This window comes from Filicampus tigris, chromosome 3, assembly GCF_054856515.1.
Source record: "Filicampus tigris isolate MCC_2025a chromosome 3, RoL_Ftig_1.0, whole genome shotgun sequence".
Lineage (NCBI taxonomy): Eukaryota > Metazoa > Chordata > Actinopteri > Syngnathiformes > Syngnathidae > Filicampus > Filicampus tigris.
This window is the reverse complement of record NC_141219.1, coordinates 22719061-22740321: the sequence shown is the minus strand read 5'-3', so window position 1 is coordinate 22740321 and position 21261 is coordinate 22719061. Positions and strand designations below refer to the sequence as shown.

The window sequence follows — 21261 nt, the reverse complement described above, 5'->3', positions numbered from 1 at the left end:
CGCTGCCCGCACACAACTCAGGCGTGTGTACCACTACACTATCAGCGGACCTCAGTACTAAAATGCCTACCTCAAAAGACTGTAGTTATTTAAGGGCTTTTTTTGTGATTAGGTTTACGACAAATTTCCACGCCCCTTTTTGGGGCGAGGCTTATGTTATGTTTTCGGTCTCAGCTGTCTACGTCACGGGAGGGAGCCAAGCATGGTAATATTGCTCGCTTTGTCAGTTCTGTTGTCTAAAACGGCGACCGATTGCCACCAAAATGCAAATGTACATTACTACTGTTGTCCACTTCAACCTGTGAAAGTATAAAAGTGTTCTGCACAGTAGTTTGGATTTATTGACATAAAACGTGATCTCAACATAAAAAACGTAATCTCATCATAATCACCTTCACAAAATCAAAAATACTGTGGCGATCGCTTCTCCACTTAGATAAGCTGAAGCGGACAAGAACTGGAATGCGCACACGAACCCCCGTTATATTTCGGACATTTAGCAACGCTAAACTTGTGTCAACTCTCGGGAGGCAGACGGCGACTGGCAGTGGGCAAGCAATCATGCAACCATGGATCTTTATCCCCAAACCCGCCCATTTTTTCTATTGATAAAATAGAAAATGACAACTCTTTTCATTTTCTTGATCATTAAATATATAAAATGAACTTGTTAGTGAAAACATCGCCGTCTTAGCCCCAATGTCCCTTTAAGACCCTATCAGGACCCCGAGCGATGGCTGATATTTGCAACTACGCAACTGGAATCCCGTAGCAATTGCAATGAATCTCACTAAATGGAGCCACGCGTAGCAGTTTTGTTGGAATCCTTCTAGTAAACAAAATGAAGTGAATTTATCACCAGGCTACATACACACACACACACGCACACACACACTCACAAGCAAGCAGAGGATGGAAATGTAATTCGAGGGAATGTGTAATGTGCTGCATGAGAAAGGTTGAGATGTATTTGTCCCAGTCCCACCAAGCAGCTGAAAGGTTTATTGCACCCAATGTATGTGACGTTTGCTTTCAATGTTGGTAGTTATTTGTCATTTCTCTGATATGCAAATCAATCCATTCCATTCTGCTGTAAACACAACGGAATGTTCACTTATGGGAGGCCCTCCCCCTGGATCTTGAGCGGGGATGATGCTTGTTGTTTCCAAGAGTAGCTGTTGCGCAACAGAGGGCGAACGGCTGTATTTAGCTACAGACCGAAAAATAAGAGGGAAAAAGTCAACCAAGCAGTGAGAGAACACAGGGAAGATACAATGTCGAATTCCGCGCGCTCTCAGGAGACCACACGGAAGTCTCCAGATGAGTCCCGGGAAAAGAGATCATCGGACTGGGAGCTATCAGAGACCAAACTCGGCTCGTCAGACAGGCATCGATCAACTATGGAGACAACCGAAATTCATCTACAGCCTTACTTACTTCAGCCTCGCATGTTGGGTCGCACGTCGGTGTACCCCAGGAGAGTCCGACCTGTCCTCACTCACGCATCTATCCAAGGACGCGTGTATAACTTTTTGGAAAGGCCGTCTGGCTGGAAGTGTTTCCTTTATCACTTCGCAGTGTGAGTGTTATCATAATTATCATCTAGGCAAATGTATCCATAACTGTTGCTAGCATGGTGCCCGCACAGCACTTATCCTGTATTTGGCAGTTAATATACACAACAGATATATATATGCAATTTATTTTCTCGGGGTTTGCACCCCATAAGCGGCAATCTTGCAACCCTGAGTTGAGAATACCCCCCCCCCCCGCAAAAAAATCGAATAACATTTAGTAATATGAGTGTTTTATATCAGTTTATTTTGAAGGGTTGTGAAACAAAACAGATGAGACGTGTAACCATTAATTGAGACAAGTAAAATTGAAGGATTCAGACTTGTCAAAGCATGCAGAGATTTCTTTTTCAATTATGTCCTCTCGCAATCATTTGAAGCCCCATGATTTTATGTTTCACAATGCAAAATCAATACGACACTTTGTAGTCACGGAACTTGAAGTTTTTTATTTATTGTTTTACATTATATCATTGTAAGTGGTAAATGGCTGTGTTTCACCGAGTGTGCGCCAAGTGATCTTAGACTGACTTTCAGTTCTAGTGTGTCCCACTATCAGACATAGTTTATTTGGGAGGCTTGACAGTCAATTGGATCCAGACTTGGAAGTCGTCAGAAATGTTGGATATAATCCTCCAGCTCACCCCAATATGCGTGCTGTGACACTGTGACTTGTGCAATGACAATGGACAACTAAACTTGGCAGTGTGTGTGTGTGAGTGCACGACAAGCAGTGAGCTGGAGCCCTGGAAAAGCCGTGAGCCTCCAATGCTGCAGGGTAAGAAGTTAGAAGTTGTTTGTTTGTGCAGGTTGAAGCCTATGCGATATGAAATAACAAAGGATGTCCGAGGCTTTAGTTCATATGTGCAGTACACACTTATAAATAACGTTTCTGCGAAACTGATTCTCACTGTAACAATGTAAAAGGTTACCTTTATGTGTTTGGCATTAACTGAATGTGTTGAGTTCACTCACATATTTTAACAGCGGCCTTCCCAAATATGGTCAGAATGAATTCCAATTTCAAAGCCGCCTTCACTCAATGCGTGCCAGGGGATACAGATTTTTTTCGGGGGCACATTGGCACAACACCCGTAAGAGGAATAAAAAACAATGTTTCAATCACATACATGTTGGCTTTGCGTTGTCACGCTCCTAATCAGAAACGGATTTAAGTACCCTCGCATCGCCGACTCGTCCTCTCCTGGATTCTGACGCTGTGTTGAGCGATATAAATCGCTCTGGCTGGTGGCGGCACAAAATAAGCCGGAGGCGGCCACCTTGCAATTTTGAACGCATGAAAAAACATTATATCTGTTTGGTGCATCTCTCTGACCATTCACATAGACATTAAATGTAAACATTGGTCTGACAGGGGAAAGAATACACACTTAATGTATTTATTGTGGAAAAGGCACTTAGACCAACAATGTCATTCGCCAATCCTCAAACACAGAAAGGTTCATGCTGCTCAGGCTGTGGAATGAGGTGATAAGAGCCCTTATTGTAAAACCTAGACCTCCCAATGCTGTAGTTTCAATCACATCAGCTCATATATTGTAAGAATAGTAGCATTTTAAGAGCTGCTAAAAAATAGTAAACATACTATCAGCGTTGTGGGAGTAAAGCTTATAGCACTGAAGACTGTTTTACCAAGATAAGCCATTCCAATACATGCCCGAGTAATACAGAAGTGTTCTGAACTGTCATCAACGAGAACCATTTTTAATGTTCTCCTTGTGGCAATACTTCTTCCCATCATAGTGTCACTTACCTCTCCATGACAACAACAGAACAATGATGTTATATCTTTTAATCTAGTCCAGTATCATGGGCCTCTCTCCAGCCTTGAGAATGGAGATAGATTGCTTGACTGGCCTCTGCTGTTGTTTGGCCCTGGAAATGGCTGAATAAATGCAAAGTGACTGTGTTCAGAACCTGGTTGTGGTGCCAATGTTAGCGGCCATCTCCCAGAGCTTTTGGGCAGCAACTGAGGATGTGCTCAATCATCACGCTTCTTGTACACAGGAAGCATGCATGGATCTCAGCTATGCCCCAGCATTGGAGGTTTACTACTATAAAGGTACTTGACCTTTATATGCGATACATATTTAAATACTGTATGCAAAAGAATAAAAAGATACCACAGTTGAATAAAATAGAAATAAAAAGTTGTGTTAATAAAACTCTTGTTACATGTCACTTGCAGTACTTGTTGTATTCAGTCAAATTTTTTGTGCTTCACTGTAGTCTTTGAAAAGAAGTACAACCACATACGTTGAGTGGGACTTTTTCTGGCCGCTGGATATTTGTGTTTCATTTTATTCATTTGTATCTTTTTTAAAATCCTTTTATTCCACATTCAATACAAAATACATATTTTCCGAACTAAAGAAAAGAAAATAGAAATCTGCCATCAATTTGATGCGATTTCAAGGAAAAATACTATAGGGGAGAAGTTATGTATTTTTTAAATTAATCGTCAGATTAATCGGTAATCAGTATTTTCCTCTGCCAGGTATTGGTATCCACATAAACCTAAACCAAACCCAACTTGGCCGGGCCCTAACACAATCCCAATCATCTAACCCAGGTAGCAGCGGGAATTCTGCAACAATAGATCTAAAAACAACTGCTTACCTTATTCCAGCCTGGTGGATGGAATCCTGGATGGATTATATGAGTGAATGGCTCATTACTTACCTATTGTATACAGCATTGTATCTCTATCCTACATGTATGCAGTATTAGGAATAATGGCGTTTAAGTATAACTGTGTTACTCACGGAATTAATTTGATACGTTTTAATACTGAAAACAATATCAAAGTTGCTCAGGGCTCAGGTAATGACCAATTACAGCTCACCTATTTTCTGAAGCAAAAGTGTGCTTTTGTGCTGCGTCTCTGAGCTTGTTTACCTCTGCTTGGGTATTTGCGGTGGTTGCGCGCCAATCACCGCACTCCCGCATACAAGCACTTCCTGTACTACAAAAACCAGCATTCCTTGCGGTTGAGCATGCGCAGAGTGTCTCGATCGTGTGTCTGCACGCCAGCAGCATCTTTGCCTTTTTCGCCCTCCTCTTCTCCTTCTCCATCCACTTCTCAGCAGTAATGCTAAGTACAGCAGGTTATGCTTTTTATTTTATGGTATTTTCATTTTTTATACAAAGTATTTTGACGTAAATTTCGATTTTAATGGTGAAATCCGACACGCGGAAATTCGTGTTACATCGCCAGTGTTGGAACGGAACTCGTTCGTAAAATTCCTGTATTAATCAGAATGCCTTGTTTCAACTAGTGGGACTGCATATAACATATTCTGGGAAAAATATGTAAGACAATAACTTTTGCCCTGTTTTTCGTCTTTGTACACCTCTTTTTTCAGGTTCCTCGTAGTTATTGCTACCCTGATTCTCAGCATTTTGTCAACCATCCCCATGCATCACGGCTTTGCTCTGTCAATTCTCTTCTGGGTGGTAAGTGTTTATTCTGCTTATAACAGTGGTGTATTCAGTCTGTGAGTTCTCGTCCAAATTTCAGGCCCGCCCGGTTAGTCTCAGTTAGCCAAACGGCGTCGAGAGTGGACTTTCCGCACTCCTGACACGCAGCCAAATAAATAGAAAAATAAAACAGTGTCGTGTCCCTTTTAGTCCCACAGACGCAATGACATGTGCCCCATATTGTTTTCATTTTACCTATCAGCACGCTGTGTGTGTGTGTCTGTTGTTTTGATTTGATATTTTACTTTATTTGGCGGCATGTCTGCTTGTGTGGCGCCTGTGTGTGACGTGAAAATTATATTCTCTGCGCTGATTGGCTGTCGCTGACAAGATGCCGATCTAACCGTAACTGTCCTATTGCAGGGCTCCAGACTAGTGTTGTTAAAAGTCTTTTCGAAGTATCGATACTTACACGCCATATCTGAATATGATATAATATGCCGTGGTAACGATACTATAGTGCGCATAGCCGCAAAGTCCACCGGGGGCACTCTGCAAGTAGCGCAGCCTATCCGCCAGACAGCCTCTGGCAGTCAGCAGAGTAGGGCTACTAAGATTAGCCGACTAATCACGATGACGTCGACGATCCAAATCATTCATTAACAATGATTTTAATAGTCGTTGTAAACCTCCCTTTCATAGCAGCACGCCGGTGATAAACGAGCATCTAAAAAGGAAGCACGTTGTGGCTGATGCCCGATTTCATTTCTGACCTAACGACAGTTGAGTTTGAATGCTAGCTGTAGTTATCACACACAGACACCCGTGTGCGTCTGATGTCCTGTTGTGATACGCTAACATATTGTAGCGTCTACTGTGGATTATGGAGGCATTAGTCGGTGAACTTTATTGAAAACCAAAACACAGTGTATTCAAAATATTCATTCATTCGCCCGTACAGGGAATCTAGTATAGAGATGTCGAAAAGAGGATGACAGGTACGATCATGTTCTTTATATTGCTGTGCAACGTTTTCTGTCCTTTTTAATCTAATTTTTTACCTCCCTTCCCAGGAAATTTTCCTTGTGGTCTTTTTAGGGTTGGAATATATTGTCCGGCTTTGGTCAGCAGGTTGTCGCAGCATCTATGTTGGATTCTGTGGACGACTACGATTTGCACGAAAGCCAATAATTATTATAGGTATGAACTTTATATTGACACACACACACACACCCCCACACACACACACAAACACACGCACACACACACACACAAATAAATCTGCCACAACAAAACAAAACAAATACAAATACAGTGTTTCCTGTCAATGCCATGAAGTGAAGCTGTAGTTGTGACTGTATTTGTCATTGATTTCAATATTTAATAAGTCAAAAAAGGGGTAATTTAATGTCTGTATGCTGTCTTTAATTTCTTGTTTGATGTATTTATTTTTAAAACTTTTGTTAATTTGCTATGTAATATTAATATTTAAGTTTCAAATCTTATTTTTAGTCCAATAAGTCTGATATACTGACCATTTAGTATACTGTTATACTGTATGCTGACTGCTGTTGGGGTGTTCTTTTTTTTTTTGTACATTTGCACACGAGGTTGTTTTTTTTGAAGCCTTTCATTCTAAATTCTCTGTGCAGATCTGATTGTTGTGGTTTCCTCAATAATCGTCCTAGCAGCTGGCGCCAGAGGACAGGTGTTTGCAACCTCTGCTGTGAGGTAAGACTGAATGCCAAGTCAAATTGGTGGGGAAAAGAAAGTAGATGTGTTTTTGCCCCAACTGTATATCTGGAGCTTTTTTCATCATTTGGACCCATGGAAATTTTGCCAGTTAAAGACATTTGATTTGATTGAAATGGTCCTAGAGAAATCCACTGCAGCTTCTTGTTTCTTGTTTCTAAGTCACTTACTTAGAGTATTTTCCTCTGTACTATGTACAGGCCAAAATGAGTGTTCCTCATACTTTTTATGTAGATGTATGTTGGTGTGTATATACACATGTTACTGCGTATATTTACATAGGTTTGATCCTGAATGTTTGCCGTCAATGTTATACATTAATGGCTACATTATGCCGCCGTCCCGTGTTTTTCTTGATGTCACAAACACGCTATTTGTTTAATGAAAAATAAGGTATTTCTAGACCTAAAGAGGAAGTCAACCCAAACATATTTTTTTCAAGAATATGTTCTCAGCAGATCCACTAGTTGAAACGTGGCATTCTGGTTAATTTTGCGTTTGTGGAATATAAGTTAAGCAGTAACATGCACTCGTTTTTAGCCATCTCCGGGGGCGGCCATTGTGCCTTCTGTCGACTGAAAATGACATCACAACTGCTGGCAACGACCAATCACAGCTGACCTGTTTTCTGAATCTGAGCCGTGACTGGTCGTTGTGAGTAGTTGTGATGTCATTTTCATGGGGGGGTTTCCCCTCCTTGTTTTTAGTTTTCAAAGAAGTTTTTGGGTATATTTTTTTTCTTCCAATACATTTCAATTATATGTGGATTTTCGTTATTAGTGGGTCAGCCGGGTCCCCGCTAGTAGCGGGGTCCTCTGTATTCACTTTAACAGCATTTTAAGCAATATGTTTATGTTTTCAGTATTGTAGAGCATTTATATGTTTTAGGACTAATTATTCCGTTCCACACAAAAAAAAATCTGCAATGTAGCAAGGAATTTTAAGCAATATGTATATGTTTTCAATATTGTCCAGTATTTATATGTATTAAGACTAATTATTCCGTTCCCCAAAAAAAGTAATAATAATCTGCAATGTAGCTGGGCTGCGATAGGAGAAGCGTATTATAGCAGGGGAATACTGTTCTGCACATGTGATGTGTGTGTCATACAGTCCTGTTTAAAGTACCTGAAAGCGTTACTTGAATAAAAGTAAAAGTATTGTAAGAGAAAGTTGAATAGTTGGAGAATATTGCTTGAGAAAAAGTCTTAAAGTAACACACGTGCTGTATCAAAAGTAAGTAAACTGTTTTCACCTTTTCAATATGCCACTACATTCTCTTTCCAGGGGGATCCGTTTCCTGCAAATACTGCGTATGCTCCATGTAGACCGCCAGGGAGGAACATGGCGTCTCCTAGGTTCTGTTGTCTATGCCCATCGCCAGGTACCCTACGCTTTTTTTAAAGTCCAAAACTCTCAGCGCCATCTTACTTTCAGTAATACTATATGTGTTAATCATTTAACACTCTGATATTACCACATGTTGAACTTGCAAAGTCTCAACGTGCGAAAACAAATTACAGCCACGAATATTGAAAGCTACTGTAAAGAATGCTTAGCGCTTCTGAGTTCAAATCAGCTGAGAGAGGTGACTTTGATTACCTGATCTTACCACAGTGGGTTCACCTTTCATTGTCCATTTCTTCCTGCTGAGTGTGGAGCCTGCTGAGTGGTTAGCTTCAGCTAATGACAAAATTGCTCCAGAGTAAGGCAAGTCATTTAAAGCCACTGACATGACTTGGAAGAAAAAGAAAGTATCCTGTCATTGCCACTTTTTCTCAAACTTTTTAAGACATGATTTCTTTGTCATTGCTGCAACTACTTAATACAACGAAGACAACGATAATGACTATACTGTATGCATACATACTGTACTTACAGGGACATATTTCTATAGTATGTGTACAAAAGTGTGCTCCTTCAACCTAATCCTTGTGAATAGGAATGGTAACAAGTTTGCAAAGTTATTTCCAGGGTTAGGTATTCTGTCCCTGGGACGGAACAGTCCGTCCGTCTGTCCCGGACAGACGCCCATTTGTGGACGGTCGGACGGAGGATGAGAACTCTTTTAAAAAGGACAGACTAAGAAAGGGCGTAGGTAGGTTTTCCTCTGTCGCTCTAATCATTCCTAACTGGGTCAAGTCCTGGTTGACGTGTTGCGTTGGGTTCTTTTAAAAAGCAAGACTGTCTGCTAAGCCTGCTTAACACGGGAGTGGCTCTTTTTCATTTGAGTTCTCTCCCTGCAGTATTGTTCTCACAGGCATAGTCTGCCCTCTAGTGGACGCCCATTTCACTGACGAGGAAAAAAAACACTGAAAGCTATGACCCGGAAGTGGAAGACGTTCATTCTCCTTCTAAAATAACATTGCCATATTATTCAATAATTACTAATAGTAATAATTATCCGACGGAATGTAACGACGGAAGCGCTTTAAAAGGACGAGGATGGTCGGGGTTCGAGGGCGATATTTTTTATGACTAAGGATGAAGAAACGAGGTCGGAGAATGGATGGAAGAATGGATGGATGGATGGACACTTCACTCACTGACCACTTCATTAGTTCCTGATGCCTTATCTAATGAGATCTAATAAAATTGTATTAAACTGTGTTTTTTAAAGATCGGTTTTGACACTGAGGTAGTCTCAAAATATTAGTCACAGCCCTCAATGTGTGTTGTTGTTGTTCTCCAATGAAAGCTATTACTGATAAAAATAAAATAAAAAAAATATTGTTTGGTTACCTTTCTGACGGTGTCCAACAAAATATTACCTAAGACAGAATTTTGAATACGGTACTGAGAATGTGTCTCAGTAAATTTTGAAGGTATATCCAATGTCGTGACCATGAAGTATATATAAATCGTTGCTTGGTTTGATTTGAGCCATGCTGCACATTGTGCCATTAATTCCACCATGTAAGGACACGTGTAGCCTCAGGTAAAGGTAAGATGCTGCATAGTCACACTGACCTACATTGTTGCAGAGCCTTCATGCTAATGACATGTTTATAAAAGAGTGAATGGGAAAATGTCATACTAAATGTGTCTAAACCGGAGCCACAATAAGTACTGGAAGTCACATTGCATTTTATCATGTGGACATGCTGCATTGTATCCTAAATATGTGCTTCTTGCAGGGGCTTTGTTATTACAGTGATGGTTAAGCGAACACCCGTCTGTGCTAACATCTGAGGGATTTCAAATTCAGTTCAATTTCATTTACTCTAATCACTACACAGTCTTAATGGGATAACTTCATTTAAATACACGCTAAATAGCATTCTCATGCATCTGGCTTGTAAACACACTTTGCACTGCTGCTTCTCACTGGCTCAGTAGCAGATGGGTAGCACTGCCTCCTAAATGTGGTTGCCAGTTCTACTAAACTTCTGGTAATAACTCCAGGAAGACATGCATGGATGCAAGAACAGATACAGTATCTGACAATTAAAGCAGAGGGGAGGATCTTACAGGGTTATTGAATTTACTGTAATGCCAATGGTCTAGCAAATAGTGTGGGGGCTTCCTATTTTTTACTCCATATTTTTTCCCAGGTTAATTTTAGAGGAGACAAACAGCGAAACCTTTGCCGGGTGGGGGACGTGTAATGACCTGCCTTTGCTCCTTTGTGGCAGGCTGTAAAAACCATGTGTTGTTAACATTTCTGGGCCAGGATGTTGGCAAGAATTCAACATCTCCTGATTGGTTTCCAACTCAGTAAGATGAGTTCTCTCACATTTGAAATAACAGAGTAGGCGTAACCAAAGATAGCATTCGCTTGTAGCGGTCTTTTTTAAATTGCCAAAAGGGCAATTACTGCAAACAGTTGGACCCGTTCAGTCAATTATACAAAGCTCTGCAAAACATCAACTTCATTGTATTTGATTAAAGAGCTCCACTCTGTTAGTGATTTATTGATGTTTTAACTATGTGACTGCTAGGGTCGGGCACCGTTTGAATTTGGATGATTCCGGTTCAGATTCTTTGACTCAATTCCGGTTCCTTTCTCGATTCAGATTCTTAACAACAACAAAAAAGTTATTCTTTGACAAATCGCATGAACTTCCCTGTTCTTTAATTTCATTAACGTTTTACTGTTTGTAAACTTTACTCTGAATTACTCAAAGGGATATTTTAACCAGGATATTTTATATATATATATATATATATATATATATATATATATATATATATTTTTTTTTTTTTTGTATTACTTTTCACAAGAGCTTTATTTTTGAGAAGCTCAAGAAAATACAATAATGCAGCAGTTATATATGGCCAGCAGCTAGTGGGGACAAGCTGCCATGCACTTGCGCCGCAGCATGGGCGGCAGGAGGGGCTGCGTGCCGTGCGCACATATTTTTTTTGTCCGTCCTACTTCGTTCGTGCTTCTTCTGTGCGGCTGACTAGGAATTGAAACTTAGCACCGACATTATAAAATCTGAATGATTCTGGGAGAACCGGAATGATGGTCCAGATTCCACTCGCTTCCCTGTTATCGATGTCCAACCCTAGTGACTGCTTCCATTGTTGCTCTAGTACAGTACATTGAAAAGGCATTAATAAGTGTTAATAAGCCCATACAATAGAAAGTCACTGATTAAGCTATCATTTTTGCAAGAAATCACTGAAAATTATTCTTCCCTATACATTTTTATACATTATAACATTATTCTAATGTCCCAAAGACATTATCATCTTGCCCACAAATGTCATGAACGTGCTATATTATATTGCATTGTAGTTACATTGTATTGCTAGAAAAATGTGGAAGATGAACGCCAAAGCTACTTCACTGGGTGCCATGTTCCTTTCTTTGACAATGAATAAGTCAATGCCCCACATGTGCTTTCAATTGTTTAATACTTAATAGCACACCATTGTGTATAATGTGTTGCATAATGCACTCCATCACTGCAACGTCCTTCCTCCCCGATTTTCAGGAAAATATTTCCGCTGTGTCCCGGCAAATAAAGGGTTTCATACCCAGACTTGTGTCTTGTCTTTAAATGAAGTTAAAATGACTTCTTTTTTTTTTAAATTTACAATGACTAAATGCAAATGTACAGTTATTTGTATATCACAAGTATAGCAGAGAATACAGATTTATTTATTTTCTACCAAATAATCCTTGCCTTTTTTTTTTTTTTTGTGAATGTGGATTTCAGGAGCTGATCACCACACTATATATTGGCTTTCTGTGCTTGATCTTCGCCTCATACTTTATCTACCTGGCAGAAAAAGAGACCGCATATGCATTTGATACATACGCTGATGCCCTGTGGTGGGGAGTGGTAAGAATATGTTAGTTTGTTACATCCTGATCATGTGAAGTCATTGTAATAATAAAGTGTAAAAATATCAGGTCAACATTTTGAGGACTGAATATTCACAGTTGGGGTTCAACTAACACTAGTTTTTCTGAGTGTGCAAACGGCATGCTAGAGAACATTTGTGCTAAGGTTTTAAAATACTTATCTTTATGTTATAAATATATTTAATATTATATTTATTTAGCAAAACTTGTATACCAAACTAAGACGAACAGCTTCATAGATACAGTTTAATTCAGTTTGGCCTTTGTATCCTCTTCTGCCAAATAAGTTAGTTTTCAAGTCTTGCCAAGAACAGTTTTGCTTGTGTACATGCTTTTGGCAAGTGGATTGCCACTTGTAAATGTACCCTAGTAAGGCTTTTGTGACAAACCTTGGGTAAAAAAAATAAGCAATCTTAGCCATGTTGATAGTATAGAAGTCTTTTTTTCTCATTTGATTTGATGACCTTTTTGTTTGTTGCCTTATGTTGTTGATCATGTGATTGATGAAACTGCATTTTGCAATGTCATGTTTTTTTACAAGGTAACAGTGACGACCGTTGGCTATGGAGACCTCGTACCTCAGACGTGGCTTGGGAAGATCATTGCATCTTGTTTCTCTATCTTTTCTATATCCTTCTTTGCACTCCCTGCAGTAAGTGGAAGTAGGCACTGTAAGACTAGGCTCAAATGCCTGCTCTTCAGGTCCAGTGTTCACTCCTGTTTTTGAAAAATGTTTGTATTCAAGTAAATTGGAAATTAGCTTGATCTACTTTTGTGACGAGCTAATTATTTATTAGACAATCATTTTTGGCCGTGGCTGAACTATTTTTGGCAACGCCGCAGCCCACCAGTGTGTTGTTGGACTTTAACGAGTTATGATTTTCTTCACAGGGAATATTAGGCTCAGGCTTTGCACTGGAGGTGCAGCAGAAGCAAAGACGGAAACATTTTAACAGGCAAATCCCTGCGGCTGCTAGTGTCATCCAGGTATTTGACCGTGAAATATAAATAATCCAGTATCACTTGTTGTTACATGGTATGAAGATGACGTCTTTGCGCAACTAGTACTGTACATTAAATGGGTTCCAACCATCATATTTCTCATGTCTGTCCTCCACAGACATCATGGAGATGTTTTGCTGTGGAAAACTCTGATTCAGCCACGTATAAGATGTTTCTGAGAAAGAGATCCAACACTCTTAACCCTTCACTGTTGACCTCAATGGCAAAGAAATCGGTTAGTACTTCTATTTTATAGATTTTCCTTTCCATGGGTTCACATCCGGGCGACCGGTTAGCACGTCGGCCTCACAGTTCAGAGGTCGTGGGTTCGATCCCGGCTCCGGCCTCCCTGTGTGGAGTTTGTATGTTCTACCTGTGCCTGCGTGGGTTTTCTCCGGGTACTCCGGTTTCCTCACACATTCCAAATACATTCATGGTGTGATTGTGAGTGCGGATGTTTGTCTCTGTGTGCCCTGCGATTGGCTGGTAACCAATTCAGGGTGTCCCCTGCCTACTGCCCGAAGACAGCTGGGATAGGCTCCAGCACGCCCCGCAACCCTTGTGAGGATGAGCGGTATAGATAATGGATGGATGGATGGGTTCACATCTTTACCAGGCCAAACGTCTTTTAAGATGTGACCAGGTTAGTTCAGACTAGGGATGCTCCGATGGATCTGTCAATTTTTGTGGAAAAGTATGTGACCGGTAATCGCTGATCAAAGCCCATTATGGTTGGTTGGCCACCCCAAATTGCCAATTGTTCCTAACCATTATGTACTCTTAACCATTTATAGCAATTGCAAACAATTAACAATGATGTCATATTTTAACACAGAAAAGGGGGAGTTGGTTTGGAGGTACCACGTTGTCACAGGGCAAAACGTAATCGTCCACAGGGGGGTCGAACGGCCTCGTCACGTGCCGAAACGTAATCATCGAGGGGTGGATGGGGCGGTTGCGACAGCGGATGTGACGCTATGGAAGTTAATCGGCGACAGGGCGCGGGGTGCAGACGACGAACGTAAATCGCAGACAGAGGCGGGGCTGCCACGATACACACCGGGCGTTTGGGAAAATCCAAACATTTTCCCAAAATTTGGGATGTCCAACACACCCCTGCTTATACTCCAGGAGGATTGGCGACAGGAATTTGCTACCACTTGGAAATTAGATGAAATTCCATCCTGATTTCCCTGTTATGTGTGATATGGAGTATTTTCATTCCATTTTGTAATTTGGTTTCATTCTAATTGGAATATAAGGCCCTATTTAAATGTGACTAGTGATTGCCTTTGTGTTTAGTCCGTATAAGACATTTATAAATAGCTGGTTTTACTTGTGGAAAAGATTGACATTTGAATTCACATTTCCCCTTATGCTCAGACATGTTACAGACCAAACCAGTAACTGAATCCTGATGCACGTATTTGTGCATTTTCTGTCAAATTGGAGGAACGTCCTTTTTTTGTTTTTAAAGAAGGGATACATCATCATCACAACCACAATCATTTTTTATACTACAGAGTAGTTGCCACTAATGCATTTACTTCAAATCTATGTGTGACAGCAGATGGAAACAATGCATCAACTGCCATCCTCATCAAAACATGCCATCCATTTATCCATCCATTTTCTAGAGTGCTTGTTCACATTAGCGTCGCAGGTGAGCTTAGCTTGACATTAAATCAGATTTTGGGCAAGACGTGAAGTTCATGCTGGACTGGTCACCCATCAATCACAGGGCACAGATAGACAACAACCATTCACACTCACATTTGCACATATGGACAAATTACAATTTAAAGTCTTCAATTAACCTAACATGCAGGTTTTTGGAATGTAAGAGGAACCCTAAGTACCTGAATAAAAACACATGCAAAAACGGGGAAACATGTTAACTCCATACAGGAGGGCAGATAGCTAACTGTGCTACCCAAGTAAACTATATTTATATATTGCAAAGAGCAGCATTTTCTCTTGAAACATTGGTAGGAAAGTGCCATTAGTCAAAATTCTGACACATTTTGTCTATTATTTGAACATTTAAAAAAAATCTAATGAACTATACAGTAGTTCTAATACTTTACTATTTACGTAGAATGTTTTGCTGGGCTGAGATCTTTTTCTTTCATTGACAGGAGAAGAAGTTGAATCAGGAAACCACCTCAAATGTTCTCTCAGTTCCTAGCATTGTCTCTTATGACAGTGAGAGGAACGACTTTTTGAGTTCTGACGTGTGCCACACTATGGACACAGGTATGGACCAAACGCTCTCAGAATGCTTCCAGTCTACTGTAAACAATGAGTGTATTTAAAGTGGAAATCAACCCAAACGTATTTTTTTCAAGAATATGTTCTATGCAGGGAACACGGCATTTTGATTAATATTGCGTTTGTGGAATATGAGTTAAGAAGCAAAATCCAACCATTTTTAGCCATGTCAGGGGGGCGGCCATTTTGTCATTTCTGTCGACTGAAAATGACATCACAACTGCTCAGGGCTCAGGTAACAACCAATCACGGCTCAGCTTCAGAAAACACGTCAGCCGTTATTGGTCGCTACCTGAGCCCTGAGTAGTTGTGATGTCATTTTCAATCGACAGAAGTGAAAAAATGGCTGCCCACAGAGGTGGCTTAAAACGGGTGGATTAACTCTTATTCCACAAATGCAATATTTATCACAATGTTTCAACTAGTGGGCTTGCATAGAACATATTCTTTAAAAAATATGTTTGAGTTGACCTCCACTTTAATGATTAATTGTTCATCTAAAGAACATACCAACTGGGGTGAAAACTGATGTCAAAGTAAATGTCTTTTGGTTTGAGATGTGACTGAAATCAGGGGATAGAACACATTCTCAACATTACACATGGATGAGCACATCGCAGCATTAAAACATGAGGTTGCACACCTGGGATATACTGTAACAAAGCAGCGATGATGAAGAAGCGGTGATAAGAAGCAAAGCGTATTAAATATGTGTGCATTCTTTCAGTGTCAGCTGAGGGAGTGAGTTCGTGCATTTTGCACGCAACAATCATGTCCCCTTACTTTTATAAGACAAAAGTTAGACTGAGTTTGTTCACATTTTAAGGTAGTAATCTGCTACTCATGTGTCCTTACAGTTTTTATTTGTTTTTTTTAATGAAAGGGGTTTATGATTAGATGATGAAAAAGTATGTTTCAGTACCAATGTACTAACAGAGCAAATCATTAAACCAATTTTTTCCCATTCCTACCGGGAGATAATTTATCTGATTTTAAAAGTGCACTCACAACCCTGTAGCTTATTCAAACCTTAATACCAATTTATCCATCAATTCTCTTTTCCGGTTATCCTCACGAGGGTGAGCTGGAGCCTATCCCAGCTGACTTTGGGCAGGGTACACCCTGAACTGGTCACCAGCCACAGGAAACACGTAGACAGTCACCATCACATCTAGAGCTTCAATGAACCCAGAATACATGTTTTTGCGATGTATACCCGGAGAAACCACACAACCTTGCGGAGAACAAATTCCACACGGGGAGACCGAACTTAAATTAGAACAAGCCCCCCCCTATTTTGTTTTTAATGAAAGTATGAACTAATTTCTTCATGTCATGTTGACTGTTTTTAAATTAGATTTTTCCGAGTTTTTGTTCAATGGTACATTTTTATATATCGTGAAATGCTGTGCATAAAAAAATATTACAATCAATGCCTCAAGCAATTAATGGATGCTGTTTTAACTAAAGAAGAAAAGACACAAGAAGACGGATAATACATTCTTATCTTTTTAGGACAATCCATACAAGGCAAAGCTGTAAAGCTTTTATTGCTCAACAAGTCCAAGCTTACGGTGTTTACCCATAATACAGCACAGCGGCTCATTGTTTATTCGTCATTGTGTTGTAGAACCAGCAGGCCGCCATTCACTGGCAACGAAAAACGAGCAGCACAATGCACTTGTGTGCAACATAGTGGGGCAGTGGCTTGCACATCCATCTCACAGGTCTGAGGGTGGGGATTCCAAACCTACTGCGGCCTCCCTGTGTGGAGTTTGCACGTTCCATCCATGCTTGTTGATTCTGCGGGTACTCTGGCTTCCTCCTATTTTTTTTTCAATAAAACATACATGTTAGGTTCACTAAAGACTCTAAATTGCGAATAGGTGTGAATGGTTGTTTCTCTATATGTGCCCTGCGATGGGTTGTTAGCAGTCCAGGGTTTACCGCACCTCTCGCCCAAAGTCACCTGCGAAAACTTAAACATCACTGAAAATATCAAAATACAAAGCACATTTTTGTGGGGAGGATGTCTTTCATTATGTTGTGGCTTTTTGCTACTTCCTGAGCTTCTGACGGTTTTAATGATGAATTTCTTTTAAACTATCTTTTTCTCCGTCATCTTCATATTTGTCGCCATGGTTTAGTGTCATGTCTTGCTGTGGAAGGAGGTGGTAACATAGTGTTTGTGTCTACATTTTGGACATTTCCTCACTTCACTTCTCGTCACATCTGCGATTATCACTTCGTAACCATGATTGCGACATTTCAGGACAAACTGTTGCTGCATTTTACTTTTAAACACATTCTCGTCACATTCACATTGTGGTCACCATAATTTGTGCAAATTACATTTCAATAAGCATTAATTATTGTCTTTATTTGATAAAGATTTGAAACTTAAATAGAAGGAAGCAATAGACAGTACTGCTGTAGGATTTGGTATTTTCTTTCCTACAGTTTGAAATGCTATTTCGTTTGTCACTTATACACACGGTTGGTCACACCATTCTGAGTCCAGTCACGCCTCCATCAGTTTTTTTTTCTTGTTCACACACATCCCACACACTTGCACAAACAGATCCATGGCACTCACTCCTTGAGCATTTGTTGCTTTTCTTAAGGCCACATTGGCAGTGCACAGGAAACAAACAGGCATCTCTCCATCAACCATTATCACAATAGCCATTATTTTGTGAGTTTAGTTCCAAGTTGGTATCAAAACTGTGACCCACACCGCATGAGACAAACTCATCAGACAGGTGGTAATGGATTTCTTGACTGGCATTCATGTTCTTGGTTTGGGTATTCACATCAAAAAACAAATACAAATCCCACAGAGGTTCCTGCGCTCATTATTCCGAATGTATTATTATTATTATTATTATTATTATTATTATTATTATTATTACTATTATTATTATTATTATTGTCATTACAGAAAAAGTAAAGTAATAGAGACTTTTTTTTCGGTTTAAAATTGCCACTCTGTTGTGCTGCAGGCATAGTAGTTGCAGTTTAAACTCAATCTTCTCTGCTTGAAAAGATATCCACTGCCCAAATTATAGCAGAGAACATACAGCCCCAGATGAAAGGAACCTGCTTAATGTGATACTCGCTCAAATTCCTAGGAAACAGATTAGACAATTACAGATGACAGCACTATTTTCAGCCGTTCAACATGTAAGTAACAAAACCACAGAGTTCTTTTTTGTGACAATCCTCATTTGCCAATTCCATTAGAATAATGTACTTCTTAAAGGTCAATTTTGATGTTCATTACTTTATTTAATCAGAAATGGAACAAAAATAACTTTCTAAGAGCTATCTAATAGCTATCATTGACCATTACCATTTCAAAATGTTGTCACACTCTGGGAAGCCAAACAATATGAATATTCTGATGCTGTATCCCTAAGTACGCTATCGATTATAAGTTGAATATGAAAGTCCAGTTTACAACATGATGTGTACTGTATATTTCTAGAGAGAATTCCTGGCCCTCTGGAAGTCAATTCTCACTCCGGCCTGAAGAGGAACTCCAGTTTTGCAGATAACCTTGAGCAGGAGTCGGAGCAGGACAGTGCCCTGACTGCGACTACCTCCATATCACAGTGAGTTTAGTCTTAGCCACACTGTGGAATTAGTGTTTTAAAGGCCAGCATTAACGTATTTATAAGGATTTAGGCTTTGGAATAAAGACTCATGGATTGAGCTCCACTTTAGACAAATATTTTAAGATGGCAACTTGTTGTTAGAGAGACACTAGCCGGCACCCTGGCTACTGTCAAAGAGCACTGGAGCAAGGCACAAACCCAAAGAGGAGCAGCTAATTACAATGTACTTGTAAATATTGTTAAAAATGAATACCTCATTGACAGTGTTAAAACTTGGTAAAAGTGGATTTTTTTTTAATGCTTATCTTGTAGGGGCCAGGGGGAACGGTGGTCGACTGATTAGCACGTCTGCCTCACAGTGCAGAGGTCGTGGGCTCGAATCCGGCCCCGGCCTTCCTGTGTTTGCATGTTCTCCCCGTGCCTGCGTGGGTTTTCTCCGGGTACTCCGGTTTCCTCCTACATTACAAAAACATGCACGGTAGGTTAATTGGTCACTGTAAATTGCCCCTAGGTATGTTTGTGAGTATGAATTTTTGTTTGTCTTTGTGTGCATGTCTTTCGCAGCTGCTTGGCAGTGCTAGCTACTAAGATACCTTGCTTGCTCCACAGCAGCGCAGACTTTATTTCTATCTTTATTTATATCTTATGTACGTAGCTTTAGTTGTGGTAAAATTAATGTAAACAAATATTACCGTCTTGGTAAAGTTCAACAGCTGTAAAAAACTAAAAGACGGTAAAAACATACCAGGTATAACAAGCTCCTCGCTCACGGTTCTCCAAGCCTGGTCTCTTTTTTTCTTGTCCCGGTCCTGGTAGATGTCCACAAACCACAACGATAATCCCACACAAGACCCGCTGAGTGTACAGGACGCTGTGTCTTTCATAGTACTCCCCGATGCTGATTGACTACTGCAAGGCAAAGAGGGAAAAAATGTTATTTGTTTAGCCGCGCCAAATGGGCGGATTTTTGGTGCTTCGCTTAGCGTCCCAGCACTCCAAACGCATCATCCGCACCGCCCCGCACGCAACCATACCCGCGCTAACTACATTGACTTCAATTGAAGTCAGCCAGAAACTCCCTCAATGGAACCAGCGAGCCAATCAGCAACCTGAAGGGCTGACCAATGGAAGCGCTCCCTGGACCAGGCGTCCCCGCCTATCCGTTCAGAGACTGACCTCTCTCACGTCAGCTGCATTGACATATAAACAATGAAATAAAGCAGTTACATTACAAATCTCGACTCGCTCACTTCGCCTCCTTACGTACAACGTGTGGTGGCAAGCTGTTCATCAAACCGTTAACCCAGAAGTGGGTGCCCATAGGGTAGGCGGATTTGAATAGTACATTAGCCAGCTAATGAGCTTTAAACAAACCTCTGCCATTTAGGGCTGCCATGATTAGTCGACTAATCACGACGACGTCGACGATTTTGATCGAACAATTTGAACAATTAATTTTAATCGTCGACAAGTCATTTATTTACCGTATATATTTAATTATTTGGCACATTATTCTTCTCTCGAGACTGCCGCGTCTCGCTCTTCTACCGCTGGCTGTTTCTCTATCTGCAGCGCACATGCGCAGTGGCGGTAATCCGGGGGATGTAAACAGAAGCATTGTGGGCAAAGTAGTATAAGCCTTACATTATAAGGGCTAATTCGTGTTGGCAACAGAGTCCGAAAGTTACGGCGCATTTCACCAAATATACTCAATACAATGCAAACTTGCCTTTCATGGCAGCAGATGGGGATGCCCGATAATTTAAAAAAAGGAAGCAAGTTTGTGCTTATGCCTGATTTCATATCTGATAGCTGGCTACAGTTAGCATACACACGTTAAGGTGTATGTTTGATGTAACGCTGTAACACAACGTCCTATTTGGTACGCTAACACGTCGTAGCATCTTCTATGGATTAAGCAGCCATTATTCAGTAAACTCGTGTTGATTAACAACCAAAACTGTGTGTTTATGCCCATGGTGGACATCGAAGCAGGAAGCGCACGCTTGCTCTCTCCCTCTCTCTGTCTCTCTCACTCGCGAATGGAGTGATGCGTTCATGAACTGGGAAATATCAGCACTCAACACAAAAACGACATATGTGCCGCTCATCGGCATTGCACAACAATAAAACCCATAATTTGGTTTGTTGTAATATACTATGTTATAGTGCAAAAAAAAGGTCTTCCTTTTTTTGTTACAGGTGCATACCACATTTTGATTGTGTAGATCAATTTACTACTTTTAAATTATACATACTAGTGAAGAAAAACAAAACCTTTTTGATA

At 40.3% G+C, this 21261-nt stretch overlaps 1 protein-coding gene and 1 long non-coding RNA gene across 7 annotated transcripts in view; one reads left to right on the top strand and one right to left on the bottom strand.

The window, feature by feature from the left end:
• The first annotated feature begins 1124 nt into the window (after positions 1-1124).
• The window catches only part of kcnq1.1 (potassium voltage-gated channel, KQT-like subfamily, member 1.1), a 28868-nt gene continuing 8731 nt past the window's right edge, over positions 1125-21261 (top strand). Inside the window, exons 1-12 of one of the 3 annotated variants that reach the window (XM_086026275.1) lie at positions 1473-1579; positions 2281-2352; positions 4961-5051; positions 6089-6215; positions 6668-6746; positions 8055-8151; positions 11936-12061; positions 12626-12736; positions 12976-13071; positions 13205-13321; positions 15225-15342; positions 18845-18971. In XM_086026275.1, the coding sequence (XP_085882401.1) occupies positions 5013-5051; positions 6089-6215; positions 6668-6746; positions 8055-8151; positions 11936-12061; positions 12626-12736; positions 12976-13071; positions 13205-13321; positions 15225-15342; positions 18845-18971 (1037 nt within the window). In that variant the 5' untranslated portion in view covers positions 1473-1579; positions 2281-2352; positions 4961-5012. Of the gene's footprint in view, positions 1580-2280; positions 2353-4593; positions 4723-4960; positions 5052-6088; positions 6216-6667; positions 6747-8054; positions 8152-11935; positions 12062-12625; positions 12737-12975; positions 13072-13204; positions 13322-15224; positions 15343-18844; positions 18972-21261 lie in introns of those variants that run through there. The other 2 variants (XM_086026273.1, XM_086026274.1) reach the window with 2 other exon arrangements.
• On the bottom strand, positions 16985-20990 carry LOC147150330 (uncharacterized). 4 transcript variants are annotated; one of them, XR_015086246.1, is made up of 5 exons: positions 20459-20686; positions 20009-20164; positions 19720-19883; positions 19228-19430; positions 16985-17182 (listed from the first exon to the last, which is right to left on the bottom strand). It is a non-coding gene; the product is annotated as an uncharacterized LOC147150330 (long non-coding RNA). The 4 variants fall into 4 exon arrangements; XR_015086243.1 differs by lacking the exon at positions 16985-17182 and having other exon boundaries at positions 17717-19430; XR_015086244.1 differs by lacking the exons at positions 16985-17182; positions 20009-20164; positions 20459-20686 and adding an exon at positions 20704-20990 and having other exon boundaries at positions 17717-19430.